The sequence below is a fragment of the Glossina fuscipes genome, unplaced genomic scaffold (genome assembly GCF_014805625.2).
Source record: "Glossina fuscipes isolate IAEA_lab_2018 unplaced genomic scaffold, Yale_Gfus_2 1, whole genome shotgun sequence".
Lineage (NCBI taxonomy): Eukaryota > Metazoa > Arthropoda > Insecta > Diptera > Glossinidae > Glossina > Glossina fuscipes.
This window is the reverse complement of record NW_023998415.1, coordinates 42207705-42225700: the sequence shown is the minus strand read 5'-3', so window position 1 is coordinate 42225700 and position 17996 is coordinate 42207705. Positions and strand designations below refer to the sequence as shown.

At 32.8% G+C, this 17996-nt stretch overlaps 1 protein-coding gene across 1 annotated transcript; it reads left to right on the top strand.

The window, feature by feature from the left end:
* The first annotated feature begins 1555 nt into the window (after positions 1-1555).
* On the top strand, positions 1556-8745 carry LOC119644955 (myoferlin). The gene is made up of 16 exons (XM_038044698.1): positions 1556-1741; positions 1828-2183; positions 2256-2379; positions 2448-2625; positions 2735-2998; positions 3050-3444; positions 3517-3819; positions 4303-5075; positions 5135-5306; positions 5373-6262; positions 6323-6460; positions 6989-7277; positions 7338-7519; positions 7650-7770; positions 8033-8487; positions 8571-8745. The coding sequence occupies exons 1-16, from the start codon at positions 1556-1558 to the stop codon at positions 8743-8745; spliced, it is 5001 nt and encodes a 1666-aa protein (XP_037900626.1).
* Positions 8746-17996: the final 9251 nt, after the last annotated feature.

Genomic DNA, 17996 nt, shown 5'->3' with positions numbered 1-17996 from the left:
TTTATATAGTAAATTGTCAACTCTCAACTTTAATGCAGATTGTATCACTCATTATCTTACAGAGTATATTATGCGTGTATGCATTGTCTTTCCGTCCGATATGTGACTAAGCATTTTTAATGTTCGATCTAAAGATTCCAAATTACGAGATCAATTTTTCAAACGATAGCGTCTAAGCTAAAAAATGAATTTTATTGAAAATTGTATCGGATCGCTTTTATTACTCCCGTCTGGCTTAACGGTATATTTTAAATGGAAAACAATTGACCCGATAAAAGTCAATGGATATGGTATTTTGACGCCTATATAGAAAAAAAACCCAGACAGGATGGCAACGTTCTTCGAAGCTTTTTCCATATAAATGTTTTTTATAAAAAAAAATAAGCCTTGACAGTGTTTTATCATAGTATTTTATCATATTCGTAAAATTAATTCGTAGTAAACCAAGTGATGCGTGGTATTTAATAGGTTATCCTTGCCTAACTATAGCCTTTTAGTTATTTTTTACTTTTTTTTTTTTTTCTTTTTTTCCCCTTTGACCATGATTTATGATCATTTATAATGCTATCTGCAAGGTTCGCATATATTCAATATATAATTTCTCAAATAACCTATTAACCGAATTAATATATAGATAATAAATCTGCTGAGTGGCCGAGTAGGCAAGAGTCTCGACCAGCAACTCAATGGTCGTGGGTTACAAATCTCAAGTGCGATAGAGTTTTCAATAAAGCCGAAAGCCTTCGATGCCTAGCGCTTTACGACTTTAGTCTTCGAATTGTGATTCTCTAATTAAACTTATAATAATAACAATAACAATAATATGGATAGTAAAATATAATTTACAAATAGCGTCCGCTTTAGGAAGAACTAAACCATAAGCTTTTCATCTCTTTGCATAGACTTAAAATGTTCTTTTATTATTACGTTCCAATTTTTAAAGTCTTAGTTGCGTTTCAATTTACTTCGTTGCGCACTCTCATAACATAACTGGTTTTCATTTTTTTTTTTATCTTTTCTTATGAAGTCAATTTTTTGTGTTGTTGTATTGAAGAGCTTTTAAACAACTAGTAATGTACTTAATAATAATAATTTCCCTGCAAACATTTGCAATAAAACGTTTTCAAGAAACATTTTTCTACAAATTTCTCGAAAAATCTATATAAGAAAATCTAAATTGCACCTTAATTCGAATAAAAAAAAAATGAATATGAAATTAAGATGACATGGATAAACCTAAGACATCACTATATATTAATAAAAATTGTATCTTTTTTCGCGGTATTAATTCAAAAACGATTTAAGTGAATTGCAACGTATCATTTCCTCATATGAATGGATGAGTTATTGCAGTGAAGAGCTTTCATTTCTCTTCTCTCGCAACCGCAATAGAAAAATAACATTTGAAAAGCAATGTGAAAAGCTATTTTAAGTTTTCAAATTGAAAAAATGAATCCGAAACTAAGCTGTCAAATAAACTGTTAATTTCAAAAAAGAATTTTTTTATATAATTTATTTATTTTTTTTTTTTGGGAACAAAAATAAAAAAACAAAAATGTTAGCGCCGCCACAAGAGGAATGTTTTGCAAATATTGTCCAAGATTTCTTAATATGCACCACCGTGCATAAGGCCAGACAATTAGGCGTGTTTCAGGGCGAGACACTGGTGCGCATCACATTGGACAAAAGTCATAGGCAAACGAAAAGTTACTCGAATTCGGAAAATCCCTATTTTAATGAGGTAAAAAAGAAAAACCCCAATTAAAAATTGCAAGTTTCGAAATAGATTTATTCAAACTTCTAACTAACTCTTCTTATCCTATATAGTACTTCGTTTTTGAAATACATTCAACTTTAATGGAACTTTTGCGTTTAACAATTTTATACGAGGTGAAGAAGCGAACAACTTGTAAAAAGAATCCAACATTGGGAGAATTGCTTATTGATATGCAAAGTGTTTGGAGTCAACCGAATCGATGTTACTTTAAAAAATGGGGACGACTTGAAGTACCTATTGGTCAAGATACCAGCACAGATACTATGTCAGGCCGTGGTTTCATACAAATTGATTTGGCAATAGTATCGCAAGCCAGTAATCCGAATAATTTATTGCGGCCATATGAAGAAGATATCATGTCAATGAATAAATGGCAAATAAATCAGGATTATGACGATATACAAAAGTGTGTTTTAAGAATGCATGCGAACACTTCAAATAATTGAATTTTTAATTAATTGCATTCGTACGCTTTTAGAAATCTTCTACAAAGTATTGATAGCAGCGTTCATTGCAATATACGTTATAGTGTGATATTTTATCGCGGCCAGATGGCAAAAAAGACAGATTATTTATTACAAGTATCATTTGCTGGCTTTCATGTATTTCACAGAGTTTTTAAAAATTGATAAGAATTTCATTTCTAAAGTTTAGATTCCATCCTTTCAAGGGTAAGACAAATGTCGCCAAAGCTACACAACAGCCAATCTGGAATCAACAGATAAGCTTCGCATGGACATATCCATCGTTGGCGCAGACATTCCTTGTCCAATTGTTAGTGTACGAACATTTGCAATGGAAATGTGCAGCCGAATATGAATTACATTTCGATGAAATCGCCTTTAAGGGTACCCATACATACATACATACATTAATTCTGCTATAATTTTATGCAAACATATTTACGCAACATATTGCGCCGTTTATTGATCGCTTTTCATTTCAAAATATTCGTAGATAAACCCGCGATGGGACCTACTTATATACACTTATATGATAATTTGAGCGGTTCCCATTACGTAGGACGTATTCTAATGGAAATACGTTCCGAATGTTTAGATGCCGATCCGGTTAGAGAAATACGCATAACCAGCGTACCGCAGCTGGATGAAAAGCGTTATTGGGTTGAAGAACATTTTCTCGTCGAGTTTTTAGCTTTGCAAGGCGATTTTTTGCATGCTTGCAATACGAGTAGTTGCAAAATATCCATAAAACTGGCTGGTGAGTATAACTCATTATAAATGATTTTAACGATAATCGTAATTTCTATAGAACGTCAATCGAATTTTATCGAATGTTATCTGAAATCGTATGAATTTAAAAAGAATCAAAATCTTTCCTTCAATTTGAAATGTTTCCGCAACGAGACGCCATATAAAGCAATAACATTACGCGCATATCTACCAGATAATCGAATTAAATATACGAGCGACGTATTCCTTCAAGAATTGGTCGAGTTTGTTAAGTATGAAATTGAAGCATTCAAGATGTTCCAGGTGCAATACGCATTGCAATATCAATCGCAAGTGAAGGTGCTACGTGCCATTATTATGACTATAATTAATCGCATTAAAGTAGCTAACGAGAACAAATGTTTCGAACATACAGGTTTCCGAGAGCCTACCACTTGGGATATTAATCGTTTAATATTTTTAAAGGATTATTTCGTAAGTTCATGCCTTGACTTCATAAGAACCATAAGAACCATTTACCGTCAATGTATAATTACATAATAATAGAATAAATTCCCCGATGACTTGAGAAATTTACGCGGCCGACTTAAACCTTCAAAGGATACATACATTGATCTCGTTATAGAAGATGTCCTGCATGAATTGGCCGTACAAGCCTATCATCTGCAAAATCTATTGACAATCACACGAATTCAAGATGAATGGCCAGATTTGCTTTTAATAATGACAGCGGGCATAAAAGAGACTGGAATTTGTCGTTTGAATGCTAAGAATTTTCTTCATCCGCCCAAAGGCAATGATCAAAGCCCCAACAGTCAATGCTGGAAGGTGCGAAATTTCATTTTCAAGGTAATGCAAAAATCATTGTTATAATAATAAAAAATACGTCAGTGCAATAAAGTTTCACTTAATTCTATAATAAAGTCTATTCCAATTAAGCTTAGTATTGCATCGGAAACGATACGCGATATTAACATTTAGTTCTGCTTTCAAAGCATAGCTTCATCGTTTTTTGCGCTCTTAACTCTTAGAATATTTTAGGGAATGTTATACTACTACCAACTAAGAGAGATTAGGATACGTTCAGATTGCCTCAAATATTTGTATTATTTACGTTCGCGTAATATGTTTGAGATCCAATTAAGTTTGCTCATGATGTTGAAAAGCTCGTATTCTCATCAACTATTCCAAAATGCTTTTATCTAAACCGAACTGCTTTCCATTCATTTTCAACAAAAAAAAAAAAAAAGATTTATACAAATTCCATGTACGTCATCACATTTCATTAATACGATTATATATCGTCGTGTATACCATGATATATCGCCGCAGGATACACAATGTCAACATACTTGTGCTTACTGTGGTTGCGTTGTGGGCATTGTCCAGGGTTGTTTGAGCATTGTTGGTGAAACGGAACGGGCTGATTTTTTTGCAAGCGTTTCGCAGGATTGGAAACGTCCTGAACCGTTTTACTGGAATCCCACTGTGTATTATACATATTTTAAATGCCGCATATTCATACATCAAGCTAAAGTGCGGCCGGGCGGTGATCGTACGGGCCTCTGTGATCCATACATACGCGTCATGATATGTATGAACTCAGCTGAGACGGCTGTAATTTATGAGACACTTTCGCCCATTTGGAATTCAGTAATTAGTTTTGATAATATTTTAATGCCGGGCTGTTTACAATGGTATGCACATAATCCGCCTCTTGTGGCGATTGAATTGTATGATACAGATAAAAAGACAAGCGATGACTATTTGGGTTGCGGTTATTTACCCGTTTCTGTTATATCCAGCGATTGGGCTGATTCGAATACGCGTGAAGAAGGCGATACGAATCCTTGCGTTCGAGCCACTGATTTTGGAAAGATTGTTCATCATAAGCCAGCTTTACAAAAATTTCAGTATATGAGATTGTTATCGCCACCCCCATTAAAATGGGTTCCAGTATCGGTAAGCGGTGGCACACGAGCCGAAGTTTTAATGTCTGGCGAATTGGTGGAATTGCAAAATCAACGTGATATGCCAACAACAATCGAATCTTGCGTTACTATCGGTATACCCACACCCATAAGACCGATCATGAAAAATTTCGTGTAAGCTACAACCAACTGCTCTCAGAGTTAGCAAAAATTTAATTTATAGCGATTTGCAGTTTGGAGGTTGTTTTTGCCGGCTTTCGCAATTATCGGAAAGGATCCGCCAACACTGCCAGCCGCCATCGTGTTAAAGTAATGATGGCTGATCTAATGTTAAGCAGCGGTTTATCCATGAGTCGTATTAAACAAAGTATTAATTTTCTTGTGCTACATTCGTCTGGTGTAGTGGTGAGTAGGATAAAGTTGTTTAAAAATTGCTTTGGATATATAGCGTATATTTCATTTTCTTCACAGAGTCTACCCGATCAATTGGAATATTGGCCGGCAATAATAGGAACCGATGTGAGTGTAAGTTCGCGTGGTGCTGAAACTACACTTGGCGCGGTTATAATATCAGACTCTAAACGCTTTCTGCAACGTTTTAAGGAAATAAAGTGCGAAAAAAATGGTGAAGGCGATGGAGAAACGAGTATTGCTTCCACTACAGTACAAATGGGTGATGACGAAACTTCGGAAACTGCCCCTTTAATAAATAGCCGTAGACAAAAGCTATCACCTTGGAAACGTATAAAGAGCTTAACGTTTTTTAAACGCTTGCAACCGAAAGGGGAAGAAGCCTTTAATATGGAAGAAGTTTTAAATGAAAATAGTTATAATTGGTGGACGAAATTCTATAACTCTGGCATTGTTGAACATTGTGGAGCTCTCTCCACCTACAAGCACCGTTTGTGTGTTTATCAAAATGAACTGGAGAAGCAATCTGAATTTAGTTATATGATTGATTGGGCTGAGCCGTTGCTTATGGTTCATGGAGTCAAATATAAAAAGAATGCTATGCCTAAGGAAGAGGTTTACGCTACATTGAAACTAAACATTAAAATAACTCCGTGTCAATGCGGGCAAATGGACGGTGGCGACGGATCGATGCTTAAGCCACTGGCTACCGTTTTGAATCCAAGATATCAAGCTCAAATACAAGCGTTAGCTGAATTAGTAAAGGTCATCGTACGCGTTTACATTGTACAAGGTATACAATTTCGTCCGAGAGAGAAATCAGCTCAAGCCGATTCTTATGTTAAAATACAATTTGGTCAAAGGCAGATCACGAATAGAGCTCATTACGTGCCAAACGAAAGCAATCCAATATTTGGCAAATGCTTTCAGTTAGAAGGTCTACTTCCAAGGTCGAATATTTTGCATATAATTGGCTGAAATCATTTCTTAATGTGTAAGCATATCTTTAGGGAACACATCTTGGAAATATCAGTATTCAATCGGAATAACATACGTGACGAAGCTATAGGTTCGACTTTCATCGATCTGGAAGATAGATGGCGAACCAAACATCGCGGCACGGTCGGCATAGCCAATGAGTATTCCAGGTCAAATATGAATAAATACAAATACAAATTATGAGCATTAAAAAAATAGACAGGAGCTAGTTTAGGGGTAAATCTGAACTTTCGTTTAACTATCGCTTCTAGTGCAGATCAAAAATCAAATTTATCAAAATTTCATAGTTGGAAGATTCCCATCCATTCTAAGCATATGCAGTCCGATCCGATTTCATATAATATTTTTCCATTATTTTTATTTACCTTGGCCTTTAACTCACTTAATCTGATCTGCAGCATCCAGAAGGACTTGAGAGAGATAAACTCACCTTTTATTATGTCAATTGATTCAGAATCACTTTAGCAATCGATTGAAGCTTTATTTGTCTGTCTGTCTGTCTGTCCATCCGTCCGTATTGTATTTTTGTTTTCAATGTACAGCTCGCTTCAGTCATTTAGGTGATTTGATAAAATTTGGAGCATCGACAAATTTTGGCCCAAGGACAAACACTACTAAAATGTTTCTTATAGGGTAGATAGGTGTATAAAATTGATATGACTTTTTAAATATTCCAGCTTCGGTTATAATAAGTGGCGCGATTTTGCTAAGCCTTCGGAAATTTTAAATGAACTCTGCTTGAAACATAGTGTCAATCCTCCAAGAATTGTTGGAAACATTATTGAAATCGACGGTGTACAACTAGAAGATGATACATGCATAAGCCGTAAAGAGGATTTAATTGAACGCTTAAGTCTGACAGCTTTGAAGAACTTGGAAAAACTACCATCGTTTGGCTATAAATTGGTGCCTGAGCATGTGGAGACACGATCCTTATATTGTTACGATTGTCCTGGAATAGAGCAGGTATAAACGGTAAATTCCAAATTCCAAATTCAAATCTATAATGCTAAGTGTACAAAAAAGGGTAAAATACAACTTTGGGTTGAATTATTTGACGCTAATTTGAATATTCCCGCACCCATTGATTTTACACCACAACCCCCCTTAATATATGAATTACGAGTTATTGTCTATCAATGCACGGATGTAATACTTGATGATAAAAATATATTTGGTAAAGCAATGAGTGATATATTCGTTAAGGGGTAAGTAAGTAGGCGATTACTTTATGAGTTTATGAAATGGCAGAGAAAGGTCAGTGGTAGGACCTTGCAATCAACCGCAGTTAACTTATTAACGTTCATTATTATGCTTTAAACAATATTATTATTTTAGTTGGTGTAGTAACACGGATGAGTATCAGAGCACAGATGTTCATTATCGTTCAATGAATGGTGAGGGAAAATTTAATTGGCGCATGATATTCCCTTTGAAATATTCAATAGTCGAAGACATGGTAAGCAAGTATAGTGTGTTTTTATTTCTTTTTTTTTTTTTTTTTTCATGAACAAATAAAGCATAGACGTAATATATATATATATATATATATGTCAAATAATGAGGAGAAATTATTAATAATTATTAATTGCGTTAATGAGCTCTAGTTATAACAACAAGTGAAGTAACAGAGATCAAATTTAATAAACAAAATGATATTTGTTTGTTTTTGTAACCATACCTACGCCTTCCCTCCCATCAATTATATGTATTACTTACAGATAGTAATAAAACGGAGAACCGGTATACTGGAAGAGTTTGAAATTAAACAGCCACCGAAATTATTTATTCATATTTTCGATAAGGACTTAATATCTGATGATGATTTTCTTGGTGCATTGGAAATTAATTTATCCCATTTCCCTGAACCATATGCTTCATCGAAGACATGCGTTCTGAGTGAAGAAGATTATGGCAAGCGTAGCTTATTTCAAAAGAATAAAACAAATGAAGATCAACGCAAGCTATTAAATTTATTTCGTCAGAAAAAAATTAGAGGTTGGTTTCCAATGAAGGGACACGAACCTGAACCGACCGAAATATCAGCTCAACGTCTTAAAACGGGCAAGATGACCGGAAAAATTGAATTAGAATTAGAAATAGCAACCGAAGCGGAGGCAGCCAGTTATCCAGTCGGTTTGGGACGCAGTCCTCCTCATGCCCTGCCCGAGCCAACGTATATAAAATATTTTGAAATGAAACAAAGATTTATTTAATCAAAAATAAATTGTTTTTCTTTCTTTTTTCATATTTCATCAGACGACCAGAAACTTCATTCAATCCGCTCTTACATCCCTGGAAGACTTTTCAAATGATTATATTTCCAAACTTTCGTAAATATATAATAATCGGTGTTATTGCGCTCATCGCTATTTATGCAATTGTTATGTTTATAATGAAACTGCCATTCATTTTAATTGGTTTGGGATTATGAAATCCCGAACAGGAACAGCAAGAAGGAATTATTTTTTTTTTTTCTTTTTTACTTATAAATATTTAAAATTTATTTGTAATTTCTTTTTTAAAAATTTATTTTTATTATTTTCACTTTCTTACATTACATCTCTCATATCTTTGATAAGGTTTTTAGCGTAAATACAATTATATTTTATTTTAGTAATGGACTTAAACAACTTATTACATACGTAAGAATTTCTTTAAAATATCTGTAAAAATATAATAATATTACAAAAAAAAAAAAAAAAAAATCAAATCAAAATTATTTCAAATAATTTGCTATAAGTCAGTCATCGTATCATACCCGAAATGACGAAAAAATTTCGCGAAATATTGTTTAATGTCCGTCGGCTAGAAGTGTACAAATTGAAATTAGAATAACATTTCTGCGAGGTGTTTTTCTTTTAAAAAAACTTGAACATTGGCGCGGTAGCGAAACAATGGAGAGATGGAGTCTGCGGTTCATAACTATTTCAAGGAGTACCGAAGTAATTGAACATTGGCAGAAGATATAAAGTTGATCATCTTGTGACCGGCCGCTAATTATAATAAGTGAAAAACAACAATTTTTGGTGATTTTGTATAAAATGTAATAATCCGGGCCAATGGACGCAATCTAATTATCTCATATCAATTTTGTTGTTGCTGCTATAAACTGGCGAAAGCCATAACTAAAATAAATGATTTCTGGCCTATGACGTTTCCGTAATGCTACTTAGATTACGCATGTATATCTTTAGTTTTCCTTCTTCGTCCTTTCCTTTGCCTTCCTTTCCTTTTCCATCCTTTCCCTTTTCCTTTTTTCAGAGTGAAAATGGAATTTCATATTCATTGTATGTGTTGTACTTTATCAGTAACAAGGAAAAAACACGTAAAGCAAAGGGATTCACAGTTTTCGTTACACAGGCGTTAGAGGCCATTGCAGCCGGGTCCTTTGGAAAGTTTGGGTCATTTTCAAATTCTTTTGCATGTCTATAAGCAATATCTTCATTTTTGCGAACGGGAGAATGTTTACCACTAATACTACCCAGTTGCGCAGACGAAGGGATAGACAGATGAATGGACGGACATGGTTAGATGCATTTCGAATTGGAAACTGCCCAAGAACTTATATACATCATGATGCTTTTCACTCTTTGCTTCTTTGCGTTATAAAGGCATTCAAAAGAAAAATGAAAATCAAGATGGCGTGGTGGTTACTACCGTTACAGTTAGTAACATCACCCATAGAATGCACGTTGAAGCTTTTATAGATTGATCTGTTGTAGTTTATGACTACGAGATTTGGTGCATTTTTGACAGCAACGCATGCAAGAACTTTCAATCTTCCGGCCGAATTTAAAGTTGATAGCTTCATTTTTGCGGCCAGGCGACGAATTGCAACAGACATTACACAGACGGACGAACAGAGAGATGAACATGCTTAAATCGGTTGAGAATTTACTGCTGATCAAGAATACTAATATATAATTTATGGATTCTCTGGACCTTCCTTCTGGGTGTTGCTTGATGGATAAAAAAAAGAACAGAGGGAAATACTTATAGAGTCCGGCTCGTTTGTAAAACGTAATTATTTTCGGTACAATTATAAGATGGGGTTATACTCATCTTGTTTTTTCCATTAATTTATGTGACACCCAAAGGGAAGCATCAGAGACCCTATAAAGTATGTGTATTCCTGATCAGCGTGAAATTTTGAATTCATTTAGCCATGTCTGTCCGTCTGCGTGTCTGTGTGGTGTGTGTTGTTAGCATTATCCTGGTCGCAGATATCAATTTCAAACATCGGAAGTTTCTGCACGCAGGTTGATATTGAAAATGGATCAAATCGGTCAGAGCAGAAGCGCGCCATAGAGCGTAAAATAAACGAAACTCCGTTTGTTTCTTAACAAAAATTTGCGGTTTTTTGCACATTTCTCAGAAATTATAAAAGAGCGAAGGATGAAATTTTTCACGTTTAATTTACGAGATAGTCTTAACCTTTATGTGCAAAAATGGAACCGATCGGCCATGGCTACACACAAAGTTACAAGTGATTACATATTGTATTCTTTTCACTTTTCTTAAGTTTTACGCTTTCATATCATAAGGCAAACAGGAGAGAATGTTTGAAACTATTTTGTATACTCCTCAAATTAAGATATATATGATCTGCCTAAAAATGGGTTAATTTGGTATTTTGGATCATTTCCTTCTTTCTTCTCAATTCATTTCTTCTCGATAATACTAGCGATATGGGTATCAAATAAAAGAGTTTGGTGAGTAGAATACGAAGGGCATCGTGTATGTGGGTATGCGAGATTCGCGCACCCCCCCCCCCCGCCCCCCAACCCCCCCGTCGAATATAACTATCCTCCTTGTTTTTATTTTCTTTTTATTATCTATAAGACTGTCACGTTTCATATGCGTTATAGTGCGACTTTATATAACGATAGTGTTACTAATATCATCAGGCTCGAAAGTCGTCTATTGGGAAAACTCTACGAAGCTTTCCCTTAACACAATATATATGGGACGTGTTGTCTGGTCATTCTTGTCGATTTGCCTAAAATGAAAGGCGAAAGCTTAAATATGATTTCAAATTTACTTCTGCCTCATTTAATTACTCTTTAAAGCTACATGTATTATCAATTAATAAATGCAATGAATGGCGAGGTGCATATTTTAATTGCTTTTTCATTATTTTATTGGAGAAGACAATAGCGCGTCACTGGGAATGTAATTTATAAAAATTAATTGTTTTAGTGTAAGGACAACGTTAAGGTAAAGATAAACGCGAAAACAATTAAATATTTCTAAAATTTCTACAAAGATTTTTACATATAAACGGATTCTTATATATATATATATATATATACATATATGAATGACTAAGAATGGCACAAATATATATATACGTATGTATAGATACATGTTTATATAGAAAAATATTTATTTTGTTGAAATTTGTACGTTTATGCAGCAATTAAGTCAACGATTCCTTTACATAAGAGCAAGCCTACCACTATATACGCATTTATTGCTTGAAAGTGTGTTTGCTTGTGTGTGTGTGTGTGTGTGTGTGTGTGTGTGTGTATGCCTTAGTACATATGTGGCTTTTATACAAAGCCATAAGCATTACATACTCAATATAACTGAAAGAAAGGATGATAAATAATTTCAATTATAAACATATACATGCATACACACACATACACAAGCAAGCTTATGTGCATACACAATTAATGAATTATCACACTTTCATTGATGTGATAAAGATAACGCATTGGACAAAGCAAATGAAAATGAAAAGAAAAGAAAAAAAAAAAAAAAATGGAAAATAACGGCAACTTGTTGCCTTTCGTAAGTGCATCGCATAAAACAGTTTTATGTAAACGCTTCGAGTGTACGCTACTTACAAAATTCCCGAATCAATGATGAACGGGAAGGGCAAAGCCTAAGCGATAAGGAGGCAAACGTTTATGTATATGCACTACGAACCGGCGTAAGGTGTTCTTCACTAATTTCCATGAGAAAAAGCGCTTGCACTTTACTGCTTGCAGAGAAGTAAGAATTCCAATTAGTGTCAAGAAAATGTCGTTACCGTAACGGATTAGCCTTTTCTTTAAAGCAGATTCAAACAATAACAACAAAACAACAACAAAATATTTAAAAACCTCTTGAACATACATGCAACCAAACAAACACAATTTTATTTTCCCACTAAGGACACTAAGCGTGCCTGTATGTGCGCGCGTGTGAATATATATATATATATATATATATGTGTGTGTGTGTGTGTAGATGTTTTTTTTTTTTTTTCTTATACTCCATTAGAGTAAATTCAGTTAAAAGTGCGAGGGTGTTAATGACTACGTCAGCAACATGTACCTGTTTTATTAATTTGCTCTTTCATTACATTTCTTCCACTATGTAACGACTTGAAATGACAAACGAGTTTTCTTACAGAGGAAAACATAAGAAAAAGGAAAAAAAATGAAAAACGCATAAAAAGAAAAACATAAGTGTTTTAATATTTAACAGAATTATCAAACTGCAAGCAAGATGCAAAATAATATATAAATGTGTAACGCAAAATGTACTTGTAAAGAAGAGGCAAACGTATGAAATTCAAAAATAAAAAAATTATTTCGCAAAACTTTGAATAAGCAGGTAAATGAATTTTAATATTTATTTGAAATCAAAATCAAATAAACCTTTTTTTATACAACATCTACACCTATACCATTTTTGGGGTACAAGGGTATATCAAGTTTTGTCAAGAACGTTAGTCTGTCCGCGTTTCCGTCTATCCGTTGTACTCCATTAGAGTACGTGATACAATAAATTTAATATACTTTCACAACTGCAGGGAAGGACAAAATTCAACCAAACCTTTCCTATCCACAAAGGAAAAATATCGCTATTGATATGCCCCTTATTTGTATTGTCAGTCAGACTTTTATTGCTTCATTGAATTGAAGCAAATGAGTCTTCCAAAAAAAAAAAAAAAAAGATTTTTTTTTTTCCTTCGTAATATATGGATAATCACTCAAAAAATTCTGCCTTCGTATGCAGATATAGAGAAGCGTGGAAGAAGAGAAGAGTGTTTGCCAGTGTTCGGATGGCGGTCGGAACAGATACTTCGTCTTGTTGTCGATATTAATGGTTCATTCACACTACATCATAATTGCTTGTAAATTGGATATCGTCTGCGTGTAGTCAGCATCGTTTATCATGTATCGCAATTCAGCGCAGCCATCCTTCGAATTAGTGGAAAAAGCGGCCATGATTTCCATAAATTGTGACGACCTGTGTGTGTTTTATCTATCCGTAGTGCCAAAAGACTATGCTGCTTGCACTTTAATCACATGACATATATGTACATTACTACTACAGTAAAAAATAGGATTTTTCGACTAACACACACACACACACAATGTTATTCAAGACCCAACGATATTATTTAAGCAATCTTGAATTATTGGGAAGATGAACAAATTGATTAAACAAATTTCATCTAAAAATATTTTTAATTTGCTTAAGCAAATTATTTGAACACTTTATCTTTGGCAAATAACTAATATGTGGCTTGCTGAGTTAGTGTTAAGTGCAACTCCATCCAAATCCTTCGAATTCATTTATCCGTAATTGCGGATCTTCACTCCTATTCATGACCAATATTAATGCAAATACAGGAAAAACTTTAGAGCAAAGCATTTCGTATGAATTATTTCTTATCCTTTACTTCTTCTGAAAAAATATGCAAATTATATATCCTCTGCTGTAAGATATTTCAATAAACTATTTTACATAAAATATTAAAAAAACTAAAATTAAGACACACATATATATATATATATATATATATATATATATATATTGTAGTATATATAAACTCTCTTTCAATCTCTTTCTAAGATTTCAAAGATAATTATTACGATTATATATTGTAATGAATTCGAGGCGCATTTGTTGTGACAGCGGTATCATGTACACGAATGTGGAAATTTTCAAAAAAAAAATCAAAAAGTTTCCAAACTCATAGCAATTCCATGACTCTTTCAAATAGTGTATGAACAACTGAACAAGACACATACGCACATTGACAATTGTTGTAATTTCTGCCTATACATATGTATATATGTAGGTCATTACCTTCTCATTTCGCAATTTAATTATAGTATTAATTAAATTAAAAGGATTTGAGCAAAACAATAAAAAAAAAACAAAAAAAAAAAAAAATTCCGCTTAATTTTACACAAATGTGCTGTAAATGTAATTAAAATTTACAAATGTTGCCGAGTATTGTAAAAATTTTATATATCAAATTATAACAGAAATATATTGTACGTATATGTTACGCGTAAAATGTATTTATTAAAAAGGACAAAATGTATGTCATTGCGCGGTTACATTTCACTGTGAAACCATATAAAACTATCAGGACTACATTTATTGATATATAATATATATATATATATATATATATTTCTTCTTCTTTTTTCTTCTCTTATCATTGGATATATTTTCTCATAATCAAAGTACAAAATATAAAGCGACCGCCTCAGAAATAGTACGAGGAGGAATAAGTTTTTTTTTTTTTTTTTTTATTCATTATTACACGTCTGCAAATGTGTGAGAGAAATACTTGGAAGACAATTGTGAATGGATTGAATTAAGCCATCTATCATTGTGATTATCGTCACAAGGATCGTATGTCTAATATCATTTCGTATATCAATTTTTCACATATTCTGAAAATGTTATTACTGGTCAGGTGCTATGCTGTTTCATTCATACCACGAAATACAATGCAATTGCAAATTGCATTGCATTCGTTCAGGTGGATGCACGTATTGATGATGTTGCAATAGACTGATGTAAATTTAAATAAAGAATTCTATTATTAAATTTTTGTATCACAAAATGTAATCTCCGCTCAAATAAATACGCGTTTTGTCATCCAATCTATTTAATAATATGTTACACAATAATCACATACATAAGCAGAAAAAGCAATTGCTTGCAAGATGACTTTCGCTTTCTCTGCGAAATAACAAATTATGCACTAGAGGAAACTTTATTGTTTGCTTTACGAAAAAGTCAAAGAACAAATAAATAAATAATAAGATGTCCTTCTAACGGTGAATATTTAATTGTCCTTTATCGATACTAATTATACGGAAATCGTTGGCTGTTTTTTTATCGCTCTCTCAGATGGAGGGATGATGGATGAAGATCGATTAAAAGAGTTTTTTTTTTTTTTTTTTTTTTTTTTTTTTTATACAGGAACAACGCTGTCAGTAATCTTCCTCTACACAGTAAATAGCACAGATGATATAGAATAAGATGGCAACATCATGTCAAGTAAACAAAAAAAAATTTCATTTAGAAAGTAAGATTTGAATTGGAAAAATGTTGCAGCTATAACTAGAAGGTATATGATGTGAGCTATATTACATGTCCCATCAACAACTAATAGGCTATTTTTTTTAATAATATTTATGATGCATGGAAAAGTTCAGAATTTATTTATTTATTTTTTTTTAATTTTATTGATTTAGTTCAATTTGCGTATTTGTACTACAAAGTGATTTTTTTTTTTTTTTGAATCAGCCAACAACATCTGTACATTTGTAACTTTAGCTTCCTACGTCAAAAATTTTCAATCTTAACATGTTCGCGGGCAGTAGCATTGACAGTCAATTTACATGAAAATTAGTTGTGATATCCGAAATCTGATTGAATGCAAGAGTATTTTCTAAGGATAGTTAAAATATGCAATGAATGAATGCTGTACTATTCATGTCAATATGTTAAGTGAATACATCAGAATGAAGGGCAAGGAGTGAGTCAGAAATCTGCGATTTGTATATCGTATGCTATAGCATTCCCGTCAAATGTTGCCCTTCTATTCTGCTCAATGAGCTTGCTTGAAGACGCTGTAATTGGATTTATAAATACACTGAGAAAAATATATATTCAATAACGTGGGAACACATAACTAATCAGTTCGTCATTACTTCAACAAGTGTAATAATTTAAAAAAAAAAAATAAAAATAATAATTGACTTAAAAATTTGATTTCTATAGCATTCACGTATAAAGATTTCATCGACATAGCTAACGAATGGTGACAGGCACGGCTAGAAAATCGCACAAACATCTGTATATATATATATATATATATATATATATATTGAGCTAAACCGATGTGATGTGTAATGTATTCCAGATTTTTATACCCTACGCTACTTGTGCTAAAGGTATACAGAAAGTTTTCGCGAATATGTGCAACACCCAGAAGGACTTGAGTTAGAATCATCTTTCCTTGTGTTCAACGTACAGGCCGCAAATTTTTGAGATATTTTGATAGAATTTTGTATAGAGCCATGTTTTGCCCCAAGGATAAAAGCTATTGAAAATGATTCGAATCCTACTACTTTTTCAAACACTTCCCATATAAATTCTTATTTATTTATATCAATAACTGTATTAAATGAAGTGATGTACAGAATTAATGGATGGATGGGCTGTAGCGTTTTCATTTATTATTACATAAACTAACCGAAATTGTTCGCATTCCCATAATATTCATATATCAGCTGGATATGTTGTGTCTACCGAACAGTACTGGATTCATTCGCTGGAATATGCAGTTGATACTTTTAGACATATTGCGGAAATGAATAAGAAGAAGCAAATAATATACTTATTTAACGATATGTGGTGTATGCATATGATAGAAGTTATTGTACTCGAGAGACTAATAATAAAAAGTTCGTTTATAAAAACGTTATAAACCCTTAAAGGTGGCTATGATATGATATTTAAAATTTTTATTTTAAATATAATACGTTATACGCATTTTTTGTCAAATAAAAGAAATTGAACTTTTTCGAAAATTTCTATCATAGATAAAATAATATAATGGGAAACAAAGTCTATATAGCGTTTATGGTACATTCGTGTTAAGCGCGTGAGTAAGTCATTTGAAGTTTTATGATATGAAAGTATTTTTTTATTTTTTTTTTTTCAAAAAAAATCCAACAAGAGGTAAACAGACTTAGTAAGACTAAGTTCCGTTGTATGATAGAATCATTATAAGATTTTATTCTTAGATTCGGGAAACGGCATTCGTTCTGTAATTTAATTGTCTGCACCTTTTGTTCAATCATTCTTCAGTTTGCTTTCGCGAATCGAATAACGTTAAGCGTGACGCGGCATCGTGTTTATACATGTATATATTTAATCTCTATAGGGCAATTTTATGGGAATCATAAAGGTTAAGTAAAAGCTAATAAAAGATTAATTAAAGGATATAAAGAGTGTGTAGTGTTCCTTATTGCTTATTGCTTCATTTGAATGTATGTTCTTTTTTTTTTTTTTTTTTCTATCAAATTTTCCATATTGCCCGCTTTGAATTGCCCTATCATGGACTACGATTACAATGACGAGATAATATTTTTATTTATTTTTTTTCTTTCTTGTCATTTGAATGTGTAGTAAAAGTAGTACCGTTTTTACATACACGCCATGCATATAAAACAGAAGCTATTATAAGAATTGTTGTTGAATAATATTTCACTTAGACATTAATTAATATAATTAGTTGCAAAATAATTGTTCGGAGCTTTGAGTGAATATTTTAATTTAATTGAATATTTAATATTTTCTTCTTCTTAAATCATATCTATAACATATATATCCTTTTAATATTCTTAATTGCAGAGTCACATCTGAAAT

What these genes read in the sequence shown, in the direction of transcription:
- LOC119644955 (XM_038044698.1), top strand. Translation starts at nt 1,556, where the DNA reads ATGTTAGCGCCGCCACAAGAGGAATGTTTTGCAAATATTGTCCAAGAT. An exon ending in ATAGCCAATGAGTATTCCAG is followed by an intron (nt 6,461 to 6,988) that starts GTCAAATATGAA and finishes TAAATATTCCAG; the next exon opens with CTTCGGTTATAATAAGTGGC. An exon ending in CATGCCCTGCCCGAGCCAAC is followed by an intron (nt 8,488 to 8,570) that starts GTATATAAAATA and finishes ATATTTCATCAG; the next exon opens with ACGACCAGAAACTTCATTCA.